This window comes from Dendrobium catenatum, unplaced genomic scaffold, assembly GCF_001605985.2.
Source record: "Dendrobium catenatum unplaced genomic scaffold, ASM160598v2 fragScaff_scaffold_1117, whole genome shotgun sequence".
NCBI classification, from domain to species: Eukaryota; Viridiplantae; Streptophyta; class Magnoliopsida; order Asparagales; family Orchidaceae; genus Dendrobium; species Dendrobium catenatum.
In genome coordinates this window covers 2,632,186-2,650,918 of record NW_021319579.1, presented here as the reverse complement: position 1 = coordinate 2,650,918, position 18,733 = coordinate 2,632,186, and the positions used below count along the sequence as shown (strand labels likewise).

Below are 18,733 nucleotides of genomic sequence, written 5' to 3'. Positions count from 1 at the left end.
ATATATAGTCTTCGCTTTAATAAAGAGTTATCTTAAGACTTGCTTGAGATGTAATTGACTATAGGGCCTTGCCCTTATAGGGAGTCTAGAACCCAATAAAAATACAAACCCAATCTTAATTCTCTATGATATAAAAGAATCTTACGAACATAGACTTCACTTTATTCCTTAGTAGTTTCATATTCAAAATGATAGATGAATATTTATTTCATCTTTTGAGATGAATTTAGCAATCATAATGTTGTATTCGAATTGGAAAATAAACTAGTTTCTATTTTAGAATTGACAGTCGAGCATCCGTTTATCTTTCGATGCAATAGATATTATGCTATGCAAATTTAAATATAGAAATATTAAAACCAAAATTCATGTGGTCCCATAAAATTTGTCTACATAATTTTTCTAGTGTTTCCACTAGGTATAAACATTTCTTCATCTTTAGCAAAGAATAAAATTTCAAAATATATAAATATTCAATCAAAAGTTTGAGCACTAGATATTTCATTTATATATGCTCCAACAATAACTATAGATTTACATTGTGTGTATTTCATCCTTGGTCAGGTAGGAAACCTTAGCCCGTTCTTGTTTAAATCTACATAAAAAGTCTGCCTAAAAAATTAAATTCACCCCAGTCTAAGTCTTCGAATCGAGTCTTGTTCTAAATCTAAGTTTAAATCCTATAAAAAATTATAATCTTTATGGTTTGATGCCAAGACTAGCTGGTGCGGGCTAATTTAGAATATCACTTTAGATATTGACCTTCATATTAGATAAATTACTATAATTGTGGTGAAAGGTTAGCTTGGGAAGTGAACTTGTGATCTAGAGTTAATGAAAGAGTTTGGTGGAGTTTAAGAGGGTGTTGAAGTGTAGGTAATAAAACTAGGACAAAGTGTTTCTTATTTAGGTTGCTGACTATATGAAAGTGATTAGAAGGGTTTTATGAATTAAATTATTGGTTTATTTGTCTTAGAGGATGCTTATAAAGTGAAAGAAGAGATTTGAATAGTTTAGATCTGCATGTGTTTTAGAGAATTTATAAGTAAAATAAAATAAATAAAGATAACTTACTATTCTTATTAATGAAAGTCACAAAATTTGAAGCCATTGAACTTCAAGCAAATGAAAAGAATTTCTCTATAAAATTATTTGATTCCAACATTGAGAATTATAATGCATATTCGCTCATATTTATAGGCATTACAAAACTTACTTTGGGAAAAAAATAAAGAAAAGAATTTGCTTCCCTACTATTAGTACACAAGAAAGCTCCCCGAGTAGATTATTGTTTTAAATTTATACATGATACTCCATAAGAGAAATTCCACAATGAATACCTAGGCGGTAGCTCGCAAAGGGTTGAGCTTGCCCTTAAGAAGAATTAATTTTTATAGAAATGCAAAATAGTCAGATTTTGTTTCCTACAGATCTTGAATACATCAACAAGACGTTATCAAACAAAATCGGAGAAGAAATACAGGCTAATTAGGAAATGAGAAGAAGGTAATGCCGTGAGGAATGGTACCATGTTAACAAACAAAATTGTTATAAGAGAGTAAAATGGAGAAGGAGATAGCAACATTATCATTCCTTTCACAACAAAACAAAAATATATATAATACAATCACAGAGACAGATGAGATTCTTTATTAGGTGACAAAAAACGAGAAGAACTGAAATAAGTTGAAGTACGAAACCACATTTGAAGAAGTCAAAAGCAAAAGTTATCTGCTTGAAGTGTAACCTTGAATGAAAACAAAATATGGTAGATATAAATGTAGTAACTGGAACCCAAAACCTCCAAGTCATCTAAACCCAAGCAGAAATGTGAAAATAATGAGGATAACAACTGAAGAAACAGTGCAAATTTCAAAGCCCGTGAGGAAAGAAAAGCACGAAACAAAAATAAGGCCAACAAAAATGCAAGAAATTTTTCATATACAAACAGAACTCGAAATCAGAAAGCTGCATAAAATATAACCAGAACCACTAATTATAAGAATCTGGATTAGGGAATATCACGGTTGTCAAAAATAATAATTGCATTAGTCATTTCCAAGCTGAGATAGAGGACGTTGTTCCTATTGAGGTTTCTTAGCCGTGCATGCTTGATATTATAAAAGTAGAATGAATGCTTTAAACTTCAGATTTATTTTCGTTCGATTAAGTATCAAAAACAGTAGCCAAGTTTGTTAACCAATTATTAACTCTCCTACTTTCCCTGAACTTGTGAGCGTATATGAAATCAAGAGATGATAACAGCATTCTCCGCCACAGAAAAAATCTAAAACTGTAGGGTATGCTGGAGAACAATTCGTAGAAAGGATAATGTTTTTTATCACATCCTTCAAAATTACTCTCACTTGTTGGCTGATTTCAACAAATTTGCTCCATAACTTGGAACCACCTTTTCTATTGAGTGAGATCTGTTACTATTTCTAATATGCTTAGAAAACAAATCAGCAGCAAGATCAACCATTTCCTTTATGCTTGTGACATCAACATCAAGCTCCAAATCATTTTCTTTTGCTCTATTGCCACCCCTAAGGATAAGGGGGCCTTGGTTTGCCCTCCATTGATATACTTTACAAACTTTCTAAAGCCAAAATCAGCTGAAAACTCTACAATATTCACTTCCTCACTTTCAGACTAGTGATATTAAAGTCTATGGATCAATTAGGGCCTTGCCCACTTGTTGCAATTCATTATGCATTCAAACTGAGAAATATGATGGAGTTTAGGGTTGCTTTTAAAATGCAGCCTCCCTACTTTGGGATCTTTGAATGAATGATATCTCTTCTGAAAAAGTTTGGTCAGAATGTTCTAAATCGTTTATCTTTGATTTCTAAATTCATAGTTGGTGGCCAATGGACTCTTTCTTACTGCACAAATAATCATATTACTAATATGATTGAATACATCAATATTCAAACTGCAATATGACTAGTTTTTGGATATTTTTTTTATCTGTCATAAACTGGTTTATTCTAAGATTTATCAATGTCTCCCCAAGGTTGTTTGATAGTAATATATGAGATTCTGAAGGGTTTGCTATCAATTGTACTTAGCTTTGTTAAAAAAATTACAAAAAGGGAGCTATAAACTGTTGATGTTCTTATCAAAAGGAACTTAGGTTGACGATGCAAATTTTCTTTGCTCTCAATATAAAGAAAGTCACACGCACTTATTCTTTGATTGTGCATTATCTTTACACATTCTTAAGAGTACAATTTACTTTATAAACTCATTCCACCTTGGGGACACTATGTAGTAGATTCTAAATCACTCGCACTACATATCTTGTAAAATCAGCATGGAACATTTCTTATTGGCTGTGCAGATCACAGCTTATTACTTTTTGTAGGAGGAAAGAATCGCATATTTAGTGGCAAGATTTCGGATGTCAATATTATAATTGAAAAATAAGATTAGCAATTATATTGAATAGAAGGAGAGAGCATTACAATTTTGATTTGCTTGGCCACTAGAGGCTATTATACTTCCCTTAATCTGTAATGGGGCTCTTACTTAATTTCCTTGTTTACTTATCTCTTGGCCTTTTTCGTTTCCATGCTTGTGGTTTTAGTCAGTTTAGTCATGAGGGCGATTAAGGAAAGCTAGGCGTAAAAATGCAAAATTTATAGGCCATTATAGGTAAAAATGACAGCAAAAGGCTGCCTTCCTTCCCTGATACCATAAAATAATAGGAAGCCTAAAACAGCGTTGGCCAAACAAATAAATAAAATATTATAGCATGGACTATTCATTACCCACCATTGAAGGAGACAAAATAAAGGTGTCGGCAAGATTTAAAGGGATTCTACCATGAAGAATAGTACAAAGAAGAAGAGCAGGCCTTCAATGTTCACAGCACCTGAATGCAATATATCTATAAATGCAAACCAGTTAGTTAATTCCATGGTCTACACAAAACCAACTTATAATGAAAGTTTCCAAATAGAAACAACCAAAACTCCAATGACAAAGAATAAGAAAAAAACTAGTTGCAGAAACGAAAGTCACCAAAAAATAGACCTTGAACCTAAAGAAAGAAAAAATAATAGAAAATAAAATGGCAATATGAAAGATAATAGAATGCATAAACAAATTTCCTGTGAAAGCAAGAATATCTGATGGAACAAAGAAGCTGGAAGGTCTTAGTAGCATCCAAAAAATCAAAGCATTGAAACTCCGCGAATGTGGCTAAAACAACAAGCACATGACGAAATTTAAAAGACAGCAAAAAATAAACAATCATATAAAATCAAAGACACATCTACGAAATTACTATTCTGCGTATTTGTAGTAGGTATATTCACTGCAATATTCTTTTAGAATCGGTAGAAGACCTGTAGGTATGTCAAGAAAGGTAATCCGTTGAGATGAGGATGTTACCGCACAAACAATTGCAAGCCAGAATGAGAGTTGTGGACCTGGAACATTCGCGTTGGAAGAGAGATATAGAATTTAGCATTCAAGCTTTGTATGAAGATCCATCACACAGACAGATAAGAGAGAGATGCGAGAATCATAAGAGACACCATAATTTTTACTTGAAAAATCCTGAAAAGTGAGAAAAAAAAATGGGGCTCGGCCCAGTTGAAATGAATCTAAAACTGTTTGTTGATGTTTACAAATGATGCCCTTCCTAGGCAAAGGTGTTGGCTCAATGTAGGAAATAGAGAGCATATTATATGGCGGGAGTTGGAAGAAACTACATATATGAGAGTTGTTTTCAAGAGAGTGTTGGCCTATTCCATTGGTTGGTAGGATCGTAGTCAAAGAAATAGAGGTTGGAGTGATTGTTGTCGGCTTGTGAAGAAGGTCGAAGGGACCATAGTCGATGGACATTAGAGGAACCAAAATGGTCGGGTGATAGAGGTTGGAGGGACTGTAGTCAGTGTGTGATGGTGGTGTGAGGTAGCATAGTTAACTGGAGATTAAGGATGGAGGAACCATAGTTGACGGGTGATGATGGTAAGATGGACTGTAGTGAAGAGACAACAGTAGTCGAAAGGAACGTAGTTGGCGGGCGATGGTGGTCATATGGACTGTAGTCAACAGGTGATGGAGGTCAGAGGAATCTACTTGGCGGGCGACAGAAGTCTAAGGGATTGTAGTCGAAAGACGATGATAATCATAGGGACCATAGTCGACGTGCGATGAAGGTCGTTGGTATCTTACTTGACGGGCAACGGTGCTTGGTGGGATCATAAATGGCTGGTAATGGAGGTTTAAGGGACCATAGTTGGTAGGCTACAGTGGTTGGAGGGACCATAGTCGATGGGAAAATGAAGTCATAGGGAATGTAGGTAGCAGGCAATAGGGGTCGGAGAGACTCTAGTTGGTGAGTGATAAAGGTCAGAGGGACCATAGTTTTTACTGGCCATGGAGGTCGATGGAGCTATAGTCGATGGGCGACGAAGGTTGGAGTTACTATAGCCATAGCACTATGGAGGCTAGAGGGATAGTAGATGCCAGGTAATAGAGGTTTGAGGGACCGTAGTTGGTTGGCAATGGAGGCCTGAGGGACCGTATAGTCAGTGGGCCGTAGAGGTTAGATGGATTATAATCAGCTAACGATGGAGGTTACAGGGATAGTTGTCAACATGTGACGTTGGTTGATGTGATAGTAGTCACCAGGCGACGGAGATCAGAGTGGTTTATCAAGGGAAGCTAGGCGGTGGTCTAGTAAGGTTGAGGCCTGGCATCTATTGGTGATGGAGTGATGGTTTGACTGTGGTTGGGTGGAAGTATGGCGGTAGTCGTGCGGTCGGGCGGTTGTCCAGTTGGTTGATGGAAGATCTCCTACATTGGTGTATGGGTGGAGCTATAGATCCTTAAAGCCTTAGAATTCTCTTCAATCTCCAACAAAAGATCTAAGCTTACGATGGCCCAATTCCCTTTTTCATGTTGGAAGTTGAAGCACTATTCATTTATTTTTGAGAGTGGCGTGCCCCGTAAATATGGAGAAGATATAGAGAAAATCTTGGGCACTTCTTCGGATAACCCATATTGATCGCCTTGATCATAGATAATTTGTGATCATTTATGTTATCAAATGATGTAAAAACTAAGCAATATTGGCACGTTGAATTTGCCTCATCGAGCCACTCAATTTGACTATAAGCGTGTCATATTTGGATATTATTTGATCAGATAATCTATGCTTATAAACTTTCCTTGATTTGGATCCATTTGGGCTAGATTTGGTCCGATTTTGGTGTCATTAGGTTCATCTCTTTGACATGTTAAGTTTAAGTTTGCTTAAATTAATGTTTAGATGGTCCTAAATTTAATTTTAAAAGTTTCAAACTTGGATATGGCTCAAACTTCATGATGAACTAAGAAGTTTTTTTAATCACATATTTATTATCCCACATATTTTATATCATAGCTTGTGAAATCCAAAAATGTGTTTGATCATTCTTGAAAGTTGCAATGAATCATAATTTTGGGAAAATTTTGAGGCACAATCATTTCTCGGACATTAACATGGACCTTCCATCGAGTCCGAAAACTGGGTAAAATATCCTAGATTATAATTTGAGTGTTTCATGAAGCCAACCTATTTAATGGGGTGAAAGACGTCAAAAACATTTCACTGACACTCTTAAAAGTTTTTCAATTTAACCATAAAGGCTCCATTATGCTCTAAAAGTGTCAAAATTATGTCCGGAATGTCAAAAAAAGGTTCAAGGATCCCAAAAACTTTTAATTTCGGACCATCTGAGTGAAACATCAGCCTGAATCACATAGGCAACCGACCTGACAAACAGATCAACTAGCCCCCACTCTTTAACAACGGCGACCACAAGCATTTAGTAAGCTAACATGGGGTGCTCGTACCAATTGACCTCATTTTTTTATTAGGTCATTTGGACGTTTCCAGACTCCTACCTGTTGATATGATGGCTGACAATTATCCAGTTATCAATCCTCTAGAACTCAATCCAGACCTCAATTTAGTCTTCAGTCTTAACTTTAATCTAGACTTCAGTTGAAATCTTAATCCAATTTTCAATCAAACCTCAATCTAGTCTTCAATCAAACCTCAATCCAGACTTCAATCAAACTTCAATCTAGTCTTCAATAAAACTTCAATCTAGCCCCTCAATCAATCTCCAATCACACTTCAATGAAAGTTCAATTAATCTTCATTCCAGACTTTAATCCAAACCTCAATCAATCTTTAATCAAGCTTTAATTAATCTTCAATCTGGACCTAAATCAAACTTCAATCAAAACTCAATCATATCCAATCAATCTCAATCATCCATTAGATTGGCATTGATGTGAATAATTCAAACTAAATCAATCAATCCCAAAACTACATTCAAATTGTTGGCTCAAGAAAAATGAAATGAATGCATGAATCCCGATTTTCAGCTGTAGGATTTCATTTTCCATAAGTTAGAATGTAGTTAACTAGATTTTCCCTGAGGGAAGTGTCAGAGTTTAAAGATCTGGGGTTCTTATTTTCTATGAGCACAAACTCTCATAGTTAATTACCCCTCTTATTACGTAAGAGAGAACTCTCGATTAAGGATGAATAAATTTTAGATAATTTTAGTCTCAATAGTAAGGGAAGTGGAGGTAAACCCAATCAAGATCCCATGGTTCCGTCGTCCTAGGTATAGCATAAATTTCAGTCTACTAACACTAACAATCATTGACCGTATTATCTAGGGAATCTGATTAGCAGCCATGGGTTGCCTTATCTTTGGGATCCCAAGTAGACTGAAGTGGTGAGATTTGGATTTTAATTTTAGTTTGGGGTTTGGGGTATACATCTATTAGAATACCAAGAAATTGATTTAGTTTGAAATTTATGATTTCATTTAGAAGTAACCCAAGAGTTTGGATTGGAGTGGGTCTTATGTCTTCTTTAGGAGGTAGCTCGGGTATTTAGATTTAGGTTGAGACTTATGGCTTTCGTAGAAAGTAGCCCAGGTATTTTGATTTGGAATGGGGCTTATTTAGCTATTTATGAGTTGCCCAAGGATGATTCTTACAACCTAACTCTACAGCAATGTTGCCCATAGGTTTTAATTGATTGGGTAGGACTTATGACTTCCCTCAGGAAGTAGCCTAAAAAAAAGCATGTCTTACAACTTAATCCTTTCGATTAAGATGACCATAGGTTTAAATTTTATTATGTGGGTTTTAAGGTTATTATAATTTATTTAGTAATTTTTCTAAAATATGGGTCTTATAGCTTCACTTAGAAGTAGCCCGCTGGTGGGTCTTACAACCTAACCCTATAGGCTAGGATGCTCGAGTGAGGGGTCTAGGGTTGCATTATCACCTAAACATTTACCTCAGAGGTAAGACTTACGACTTCTAATAGAAGTGGCCGAGGGTTTTAATTGGGGGTTAGGAGTTAGGTTAATTTCTTATTTAAAACTTCCCCCTAAGGTCAGGTTTATGACTTTCCTATGAAAGTTGCTTGGTAGTGGGTCTTACAACTAAGTTCTTATAAACAAGGCTGCCCAGGAATTTTGTTTTGAATTTGATTGTTTAGATAGACTGTAGTTGCTTATACAATGTTTGAAGATTTGTTTTGTACTTGTTTGAGTTGATTTGAATTTATGATTTTGACACTTCGGTGTTTTGACACTGGCGTCAGTGATTTAGTTGTTGTGTGCTTGTAGACTTTTTCCTACTACAGTACCACTACTCTACCCATTTTCTTAGCACTGTTGCTCTATTAGCTTTTTAGTACTTAGCTTTTCTCTATTTCCAGTACTCTGTTCTACTTGCAGTAGCTAAATTTATTATTATCTAGCATTAATTTGATTTATTTATGATGCACTGATTCTTGTTTTACTTATTTGTAGGTACGTGGTACTTGCAACAGTTCAGGAAGCTCATAGATAATTGTAAGAGCTTGTGTAGGGAGGATCTTGGAATGCTTGTAGAGTTTTTTTGTTTAGAAGAGCTTTAATTTGTTTTAGGAAGTTTTGTATAAGATTTTGAGAACAAAGTACTTTTGAATTGGAAAGTTTGAGAGCTATTATGTTTGGAGAGTTTGACAACTTTTTGTTATGTTGGAGAGTCTTAATATGTTGAGTTTGAACGCTATGTTGTTTGAGTAGAGTTATTGTTGGAGAGTTTGTGTATTTATTAGATTAGTGAAAATATTGTTTTTCTTGCAACATGTCTACAAAGATGAAATTGCTAAGAAAATTTTATCATAAAAATGTGAGTTGTTTTTCCAACAATCTTAATTTATATATAATCATTATGGATAATTTTAAACTTTTTAGCAAAGAGAGCAGCTCTTTCAACTTCAAGTAGTAAGTGAGTATTTATCATTCTCAGGAAATATATTTTTAAGCCATTTTACTTTCGAAATGTAAGAAAATTTTTCAGAGACTTGAGGAAGGGAAGTTGTCCAAATGCGAAAGAATTTTCTCCTTCATGTAATGTTTCCTTTCAAAAAAAAAAAAAAAAGTTATATATAAGTTCACATTAATGTTGTTCATCCATATTGCATAACTTGCACTTAGGTAATACTATATGCTTAGATTCTTTAGGCAATTTTGCGACTGAAGGTTGCCAAACGCCTTCTTGTATAAATTGATGTTACCTGAATAATTACAACTCTAATGTAAGGTCAAATATATCAATCTACCTAGTAGATGTTTAATCAATTATCAAGTAGATTAACGAACAACTCAATATTAGAATTCATCAATTAATTCAACGGGAGAATTAAATGCTCTCCAAATTTCAAAAGTTTTCTTAGAGATTCGTGTTTTTTCAAAAATTTGCTAAGTCCAGAATTTTCAAGAAAATTTCAACAGCCTCCCTACATCACCTCCCCACCGAGGAAAAAATCTTGGCGGCATTTGCCAAAATTTCTTCCTACCCGGACCTAAGGTCCACATCAAATAGCCTTCGAATTTAAACCATCCCAGCATGATCTAAGATTGACTGTGTTGGGTCTTTTCAAATTTTATTTTATCCCGCCTATATCTAAGATCAATGGCACGAGGTACAACAACCCTCGTATGACTACTATTATTATAATCGTCACCTGTCAACTATGATCCTTTGACCACCATTATCCGTAGAGTTTAGTCCTCCGACCGATAATATTTTGGCTATTATCACTGGCTACTCCAATACCTATTGGCTTCATCATATTCCATCACTAATAATGCCAACACACGCTATCACTTACAGGATCAACGCACGCCACCAACATCAACTTTGACTCCCAATTCCAACACTTAGATTTATGCTGGATTCCATTTCAACCATATAATATATTTTTTGCATGATATCAATGCCTTGTCTCGAGGAAGCGTTTCACTTGTAATCAAATATAAATACAAGTAGAATTAATCATTTTGGGGATCTTGTAAAAGTTTTGACATCTCTAAAGAGAGATTGAAGATAGTGATAGAGAGAGAAGCTCTGGGTTTTTAGGGTTTGGCGCGCTTCTTCGGCTTCCCTCGGCCATCTGGCCGTCATGGCGGGCAATCTGCAAAATTTTCCCCCTCTTCCTGGCAGAGCCTCCTTGTTAGGAGTTTCTCCTTCCACCAGTCCCCCAGCTCCTCCAGCTCTTTCTTATGCTAGCAATCTTGCAGCTCCTCCTGCTAATCGCGAGGAGTGGCCGATGTCCTTCGTCAACCCGACCAAAAAACTCTCCTTTGCTGCTTCTGAACTTACAGAAGGTAAAGATTTGTGGGATCTTTGCCTTGTGGGCTACTCTTTGGGTCAAAGACCGTATTATGAAAGACTTCTTACGGCGATGAACAAGGCGTGGAAGCTTAAAGGCTCGTTCTCGTTTCTCTCTCTTGCTGATGATTTTTTTCTCCTGAAGTTCACTTCCAGTGAAGATTTTGATATGATCTGGTCGGGAGGACCTTGGTTTCTCCTCGGCAAACCTTTCTTCCTTCAGAAATGGAATCCGAAGTTCCAACCAAAGCGAGACGAAGCTGCCTCTATCCCTCTGTGGATTAAGATTCTCAATCTCCCCCTTGCTCTCTGGACACCTTCAGGTATCTCGAAAATTGCCAGTTACATTGGTATTCCTCTCTATGTGGATTCTCTTACCGCAAAAAGAACTCGTCTTACTTTTGCGAGAGTTTGTGTTCAAGTTGACAAAAACTCGGTTTTGCCTGACGATATTCCTTTGGAAATTGATGGTGATGATTTGGTTCTCAAAGTTGTCTATGATTGGAAACCGTCTAAATGCGATGGCTGCGGTTCTATAATCCATCCTTATGCCCTTTGTCCATCTAACCCTTCACCCAAGCCTTCTCTTCCTCCAAAACCTGCTTTTAGGGACAGGAGCACGAGTCGGGCTCCCACTGCTAGAGGTAAAAATCCACTTCTAGGCCCAAGGTTAATTTTCCGGTTAACCCACCTCTAAACTTTAATTCTGCTTCTACATCCCAAACCCTGCCCACGTCAATTCCTCCTTCTCAACCAGCCACAGATCAGCCACCTACCTCTACTGGAATTGCCAATGAACCTCTTATTACTCCTCCTGACAATACCACATCTCTCCCTAATCTGAATTTACCACATGAAGAATCTTCCTCTTCGGGTCAATCCCTTCCCCTTCTTCTTCTTCGTCCCTCGCAAGTGGTTTTAGCTAATAGCTTCGCCTCTCTTCCTGTTGAAAATTTGGACAATTCGGAAGAGGCTAAAGAAGATGAAGTTCATTCTTCCTCTATTTTTTCCGAGGAAGTTCTTCCTCCCTCCTCTTCCCTCAAAGCTTCTCAGCCTAACTCCAAAACTCCCTCCAACTCTGTCTCTTCCCCTGACAAAAAAGCCAAGCCAAAAACGGCCAAAAAGGCCAAAAAACCCAAATAACCCATGTCCTTGCCCGCTATCGCTGCTTGGAACGTTAGAGGGTTTAATAACCCGACCAAAGCCAAGTTGTGTAAAGACCTCATTGCCTCTTACAATCTCAAAATGCTTTGTATTCTTGAAGCAAAAATTCACAATTCTGTCTCTCAGGATCCTTGGTTTCTTTTCTCTCATACTCTGTTTCACAATGAAGAAAGTTACGATAATTTCTCTTTCTCCAACCCCGGTAGAATTTGGCTCAAATGGGATGCTTCCCAGATTTCGTTTTCTCCTCTCTTTACCTCTTCTCAAGTTGTTCATGGAATTATGGTAGCTGGCTCCCTTCCACCTATCTATCTGTCGGTGGTTTATGCAGCTAATGAGTTGGCTGAAAGGAGATTGCTTTGGGAGGATCTCTTGACCCTCTCGGTGGGGTTGGAGCATCCTTGGGTTGTCATGGGTGACCTTAACTGTTGCCGGTTCGAAAGGGATAAAGCCGGTGGGAACCCTCTGTCTGCTGATCGTTTGGGGGAGCTTAATTCCTTTGTTTTTGATTCAGGCTTACAAGACCTAGCTTCTGTGGGGCTGTTTTTTACCTGGCATAACCAAAGGACTGATAATCCTATTCACATTAAGCTGGATAGGATGCTTGTTAATCATGCTTTTTGGATCTTTTTCCTTCCGCTTACTATAAAGTGGATTATCCCTCTGGCTCGGATCATTCACCCCTTATTCTGTTTGCTAAACCTTTGAAAAGGACTTTCTCAAGGTTTATGTACAAGGCTTTTTGGGCTAATATGGATGGGTTTTGGGTAGAGGTTTTAAAAGCTTTTGATAGACAGGTCTCTGCTAGTCCTATCAATTTTCTTTATGATTGTTTAAATATGCTTAAAGGTGGCATTCGTGGAAAAAACTGTAGCTCTTCCCATTTCATTTCCAATGGCATTTTGGAGATGAAAAATATTCAACAACGGTGCATTTCTGACATCCAGACCGATCCTTTAAACCACTCTTTAAACATTACCTTGAAGGATGCTAATGATAGGTTAACCTCCTTACATTCTGACTGGTATGCATGGATTTCGCAAAGGGCTAAAGCCCACTGGCTCTCTCAAGGGGAGGATGATCTTAGCTTCCTTTATGCCAAGATTAGGTCCAGGAAGAACCGGAATACTATTAATGAACTTGTCACCCCTACTGGTATCCTCACGTCTCATGAAGATTTAGCCCAGGCTCTTATCTCACACTTTAAAGAGCTTTTTAATCCTACCCCTCCACCTATGGTTGATGGCTATAACATTCCTTCTGGCAACAAGATTCCCACTCATTTACTCTCTAATCTTGTCACTCTGGTGACCAATGATGAGATTAAAAAAGTGGTCTTTGATGGGGTTTCTACTTCTGCCCCAGGTCCTGATGGGTTCTCTTTTGGGTTCTACCAAAAGACTTGGCATATTACTGGATACCATGTTTGCAGGGCTGTCAAGCATTTCTTTTCCACTGGTGTCATGCCTCGAGGTGCTAAAGCCACAGCGATTACTCTTATTCCTAAGGGTTCTCACTCTTCCTCCATTTCAGACTATAGACCTATATCCTTATGTAATGTGTTCTACAAAATTGTGGCTAAAATTCTTGCTAATAGGCTTAAACCTATTCTTCCACTGATTATTCATGATAGCCAGTCGGGGTTCATTGCTAAGAGATGCTCAACTGATAATGTTATTCTTGCTTTTGAAGTTCTGAGGGAATTCAAGAATAGTAATAAATATTTCTGTGCCAAGCTGGACATTAAAAAAGCTTTTGATACTGTCTCTCGCACCTTTCTTATTAACAGAATGAGGCAAAAAGGCTTTCCAGATATGTTTATTAACTAGATTAAAGGGTGCATTATGGATGTTCATTTCTCTATTTGCCTAAATGGGGCCTTGGAGGGTTTTTTCAATTCTTATTCTGGTTTGAGGCAGGGGTGCCCCCTCTCTCCTCTACTTTTCTGCATTGTCATGGATGCTCTATCCACTTGCCTTGATGCTCCTGATGGTTTTCTTGGCCTTAATTTAAATGATACTAATGTTAACCATCTCATGTATGCTGATGATCTCTTAGTTTTTGGGCTTGCCACATTGGAGAATGCTTCCTCTCTTAAGGAGATTCTTAAAAAATTTGCTAATGCTTCTGGCCTCAACATCAACCCCATTAAGAGCTCTCTGCTCTTCTCTAGAGGCTGCATTCCATTTGAGTCTGTTACTACTTGTCTTGGTTTTTCACATGTGGAGGAGGCTATCACTTACCTTGGCATTCCCATCTCTACATCCAGACTGAATTATTCTCACTTCCAACCCCTACTGAGTAGAATCTCTACTCTACTTGCGGGTTGGAAAGTTAAATTTCTTTCTTTTGCAGGTAGATTACAATTTCTCAAGTTCACAATCGCCAACACTATTGCCTATTGGATTCGTGGAGCTGTTATTCCCAAAGCTTGTCAGAAATTGATTTCTAAACTTTGTTCCAAATTCTTATTTTTTGGAAACATTTCAGATAAAAAGCTCCACTTAATTTCTTGGAAGTCTGTTATTCTTCCCAAATATAAGGGGGGATTAGGTCTGCCTTCTTTTGACTTCCTCTACCATAAAATGGCTACCTCCTTTATCTTCAGGATGCTTAACAACAACACTTTAATTGGCAATTGGTACATGAAGAAATTTGAATCACCGTGGAAAATTCCACCTCACCATGCCTCTAAGTTCTGGAAGTTGATCTGCAAGGTGGCTGCCTCTATTCTACCATCTATTTCTCTCTGGGTTAACAAAAACTGCAACTTATCATTCCTTTGGGATCCTTGGTGTAAGAAGAAAGCATTAGCTGACCTCTACTATTTTACCAGAATATCTCATTTGCCGGTTAAAAGGTTTATTCAGGATGGGGTGTGGATGTTACCTGTTGAGCTCCCTAAGGGTATTAGTACTGATATTAATAGCATTGAAATTTTTGAAGACCATCCCGTGATTACCTGGGAAGCCTCTCTCTCTCCTTTTCCCCCCTCTATGAATGTTTTGGCTGCTTTTCATGAAGCTAATGAGAATGTGTCTTGGTTTAATTTTATCTGGCATAAAGGTCACGCTTTGAGATATGCATCCTATGCTTGGATGGCTATTAGGGGAAAGTTGAAAACTGCTGATAATTTGCTTTCCCGTGGCATTCAGGTGCCGGGGCACTGCTCTTTTTGCATGAATTTTTTGGAAAATCATCATCACATTTTCTTTGAATGTGACTTCTCCTTCTCCATTCTTAATACTTTGCTCCCTGATACCAAAAGGTTCTATCTTAGGCCTTATCTATTGCAGGTCTACAATCTATTTGATAATATGCAAGAATATAGTAGGAGGGATAAGTTTTTCTGTTATTTTACGGTTGCCACTTTGATTTATTATACCAGGAGGGAAAGAAACAAGCGCAGATTTGCAAATGTTTGGAGATCACCTGCTGAGGTGAGTCTTGATGTTACCTATGCTGTTCGTGCTAAAGTTACTAATTGGAATGGGTTTGATGCCCTCAAAGAGAAGTTTCCTCACATTTTGGGTTGAGTCTTGGAGGAATTTTTTCAAACTTTTACTTTTGTGATGGATGGAGATGTTTATTACTGTTTTTGGTTGCAAATCCGGTTTTTGGCTCGCTTTAGAGCATGGATTCTTTTGGCTGCATCATGGGCTACTTCTGGGACTCTAGGCTTTCTCTGCTGGTTTCTTTTGCTGGAGGTGCTGGATGGTTGTTATTGCTGGACTGACTTCAGGGCATTTAGTTGCGGGAATTTTGAACAGTGCCTCTACCTTTCGATCTGCTGCCTTTTGGTCGTGATTGGCAGGACGATGATGAAGCTCCTTTCGCCGTGTGCTGCTTGCCTCCCCTTGGATGGTCTTCGGGCAACCAGGGGTTATCTCTCTCTGAGTCCTGGTTAATTCTTGTTGGAGCCCTTTTGAGATCTTGGATTCCTTTACTCTCTACCTGTTCTGCCAGGTTTGGCTCCTTTTGTTTTGCAGGTCATTTATTTGGGCTTATGGGATTAGATTATGTCCTTCCTTCTTGGGGACGTTTGCTCCAGATTCTGCCTGCTTGTCTTCAGTTGGGGTCCTTCTGCTTCTTTCTACATTCAAACGGTTCCCTCAGCTCTTTTAGTGCATCAGATTGTTACTGGTTTTTGTTTTATCATTGGGGTGGTATAGTTGAGGTTTTTTGGGTCCTTCATTAGTTTTTGTGTTTTTCTTATGAAGGGTGTTTTTTTTGTTCTTTTTGTAATCATTTTTACCTGTAACTTTTTATCTTAATATATGGGCTTTGGCCCCAATTTCTCCCAAAAAAAAAAAAAGAATTAATCATTTTAACTTGTTAACGCAAAAAAAAAAAAACGGGCGGCACGTGCAATCTCTGCACCTCTGGCAAAGCAACGGAGCCGAATAAGAACGACGAAAAGAGAAGATGAAGGGTGAACCATAGACTCCTCCGATGAAGCAATGAAGTCAAACAACAATGTTGGAGTCGGAGGAGCGAAGTGAACGAGCATAAGTTCCTTTCTCCGTTCCTTTCTTTTCTTTTTATTGACTGAACTATCGACCGGGTGTTATGGCTTTGAAGAGGTGTATTTTTTGGCGAAGTGGGGCCGGTAGAGGCGATTGTTGCTTTAAAAATTTTTTATTATATATTTTTTTATTTAAGTCAATAAATTGCCTCCCAACAAATTTGTTGTGTGAGTTTCACATAATAAATTTATTGTAATATCTCTGAACTTTTAGCATTTATGTTCAACACTATCCTTTTTTTCTTTCTTTCAATCGTTTAAATTGGTTTAAGTTGCTTAATCCTTAGTTTTGCAAGCATAAAAGATTCTTAAAGGTTCGACCCTTAGGTTTGTTGAACCTATATTTGATTCTCAACTTTTTAAGAAGGTTGGAAAAAATATGGCCCGACCTTTAGTTTTATGAGACTAAAAGATTTACAAAGTTTGGCCCTTAGACTTATTGAATCAATAGGTTTTAGCTCGACCCTTAAGTTTATGAGTGTATGAGATTTACAAAGTTAGCCCCTTAGGCTTGTTGAACTTTGAAAATTTAGCTCGACCCTTAGGTTTATGAATGTAAAAAATTTCAAAGGTTCGGCCTTTAGACTTATTAAACATATATTTAATTCTCAACCTTTTAAGTAGGTTGATGAAAATATTTGACCCTTAGGTTTATGAGCATGAAAGAAGTTTGTAAGATTCAGCCTATAGGCTTGTTGAATCTAATAGGCTTTAGCTCGACCCTTAGGTTTATGAGTATGGAAGATTTCGATGTTCGGCCCATAGGCTTGTTGAACTTCATGGGTTTAGCTCGACCCTTAGGTTTATGAGCATAAAGATTTTAAAGTTCAGCCCTTAGGCTTATTGAACTTTGTGGATTTAGCATGACCCTTAGATTTATGAGCATAAGAGGTTTACAGGTTCTGTCCTTAGACTTATTGAACATGTATATTATAGCTCGACCTTTAGGTTTATGAGCATAAAAGATTTCAAAGGTTCAACCCTTAGGCTTATTAAACCTATATTTCATTCTCGACCTTTTAAATATGTTTAAGAAAATAATCAACCCTTAGGTTTATAAGTATAAAAGAAATTTGTAAGATTCAGCCCATAAGCTTGTTGAATCTAATGGGTTTTAGCTTGACCCTTAGGTTTATGAGCATAGACGACTTCATATTTCTCTTATTTTATTTGGTAAAAGGATAAAATTACTTCTTGACTTTTTAGGAGGGGATTGAATTTATCTCATGTATTATAAGAAATAATAAAAATTTCCTACTATCTTTCAGGAGGAGATTATTGGATTTATTTCCTGTACATGCAGACAAATTAGCATTTAAAATTTTTATGTGCGACATTTCTTCAGATATTGACCATTTAAATCTATGAGTTGATAGTCACCTCATTCATATACTATTTTAATGATGAAGGGTTCCTCCCAGATTGGGCCAAATTTACCGCCAAGGCAATGGTGAGGGATTACAGGTCTTCGACGAATAAAAAAAAAATAACCTTCTTTGAAGCTTCTAGGATGAACCATTCTATTATAGGTCATAGTCATTTTTGCTTTGTAGGATTCTAGACTTTATTAAGCTTGAAGTCGAACTTCATCGAGAGCTTTAAACTCTTTAAGTCTCTTATTTAGTTAATTCGTATTGAACAATAATACAAAGAGATGAAAACTAAACCTTCAGGGGTAATATTGCCTCAGTTTTGAAAACCAATGAGTATGGGGTGGCTTGCATTATAGTTTTATAAGTGGTATGTGTTGAGTCTAGTAAATAGGTTGTTAGACCTAAGTTAATGTCCCAATGTTACCAAGAGGGGGGGTGAATTGGTATTTTATAAATTTAAACCCTCTTTGAAAATGTGTTGAACCGAAATGAAATTTTTTATTAATTTTTTATAAAAAACATTTTTCAACCACAGAGTTTTTTAAATAAAAAATAAAATGCGGAAAAGTAAAAACAATAAAGTAAATGACACCAGATTTATAGTGGTTCGATCTAAACTAGACCTACATCCACTCCCCAGAGGTACCCTCTGAGTATTGCACTAATACCAATAGTGACTCTCCTTTTGCACCCACAGCAAGGCGGAGAAGCTTTTACAAAACACTCTTTTCACCACTACCCGGTACGACAGAGAACCATCATACTTATTAATATAATTCCGTGTTTGCCAGAGGAACCGTCCATCCTTTCACAATCTACTTAGTGGAGTATGAACTCTCTCTTTACACTCTTCCTTAGTGTGTGTGGACATTCGGCTGTTCACACTCTCCAAGTGTAGGCAGTGAACCCTTCGGCTGTTCACACTCTCTAAGTGTAGGCAGCGAACCCTTCGGCTGTTCACACTCTCCAAGTGTCGGCA

The 18,733-nt window shown here is 37.2% G+C and overlaps 1 protein-coding gene across 1 annotated transcript; it reads left to right on the top strand.

The window, feature by feature from the left end:
* Window positions 1-10,483: 10,483 nt before the first annotated feature.
* LOC110103218 lies at window positions 10,484-11,835 on the top strand. Its single transcript, XM_020831831.1, has 2 exons — window positions 10,484-11,336; window positions 11,450-11,835. Exons 1-2 carry the CDS (start codon window positions 10,484-10,486, stop codon window positions 11,833-11,835), a joined length of 1,239 nt encoding a protein of 412 aa, XP_020687490.1.
* The last annotated feature ends 6,898 nt before the right edge of the window (window positions 11,836-18,733 follow it).

Excerpts from the sequence above, each read along its gene's own strand:
- LOC110103218 (XM_020831831.1), top strand. The coding sequence starts at position 10,484 with ATGGCGGGCAATCTGCAAAATTTTCCCCCTCTTCCTGGCAGAGCCTCC. Across the intron at positions 11,337-11,449 it reads TCGGGCTCCCACTGCTAGAG|CCACAGATCAGCCACCTACC; the intron begins GTAAAAATCCAC and ends CTTCTCAACCAG.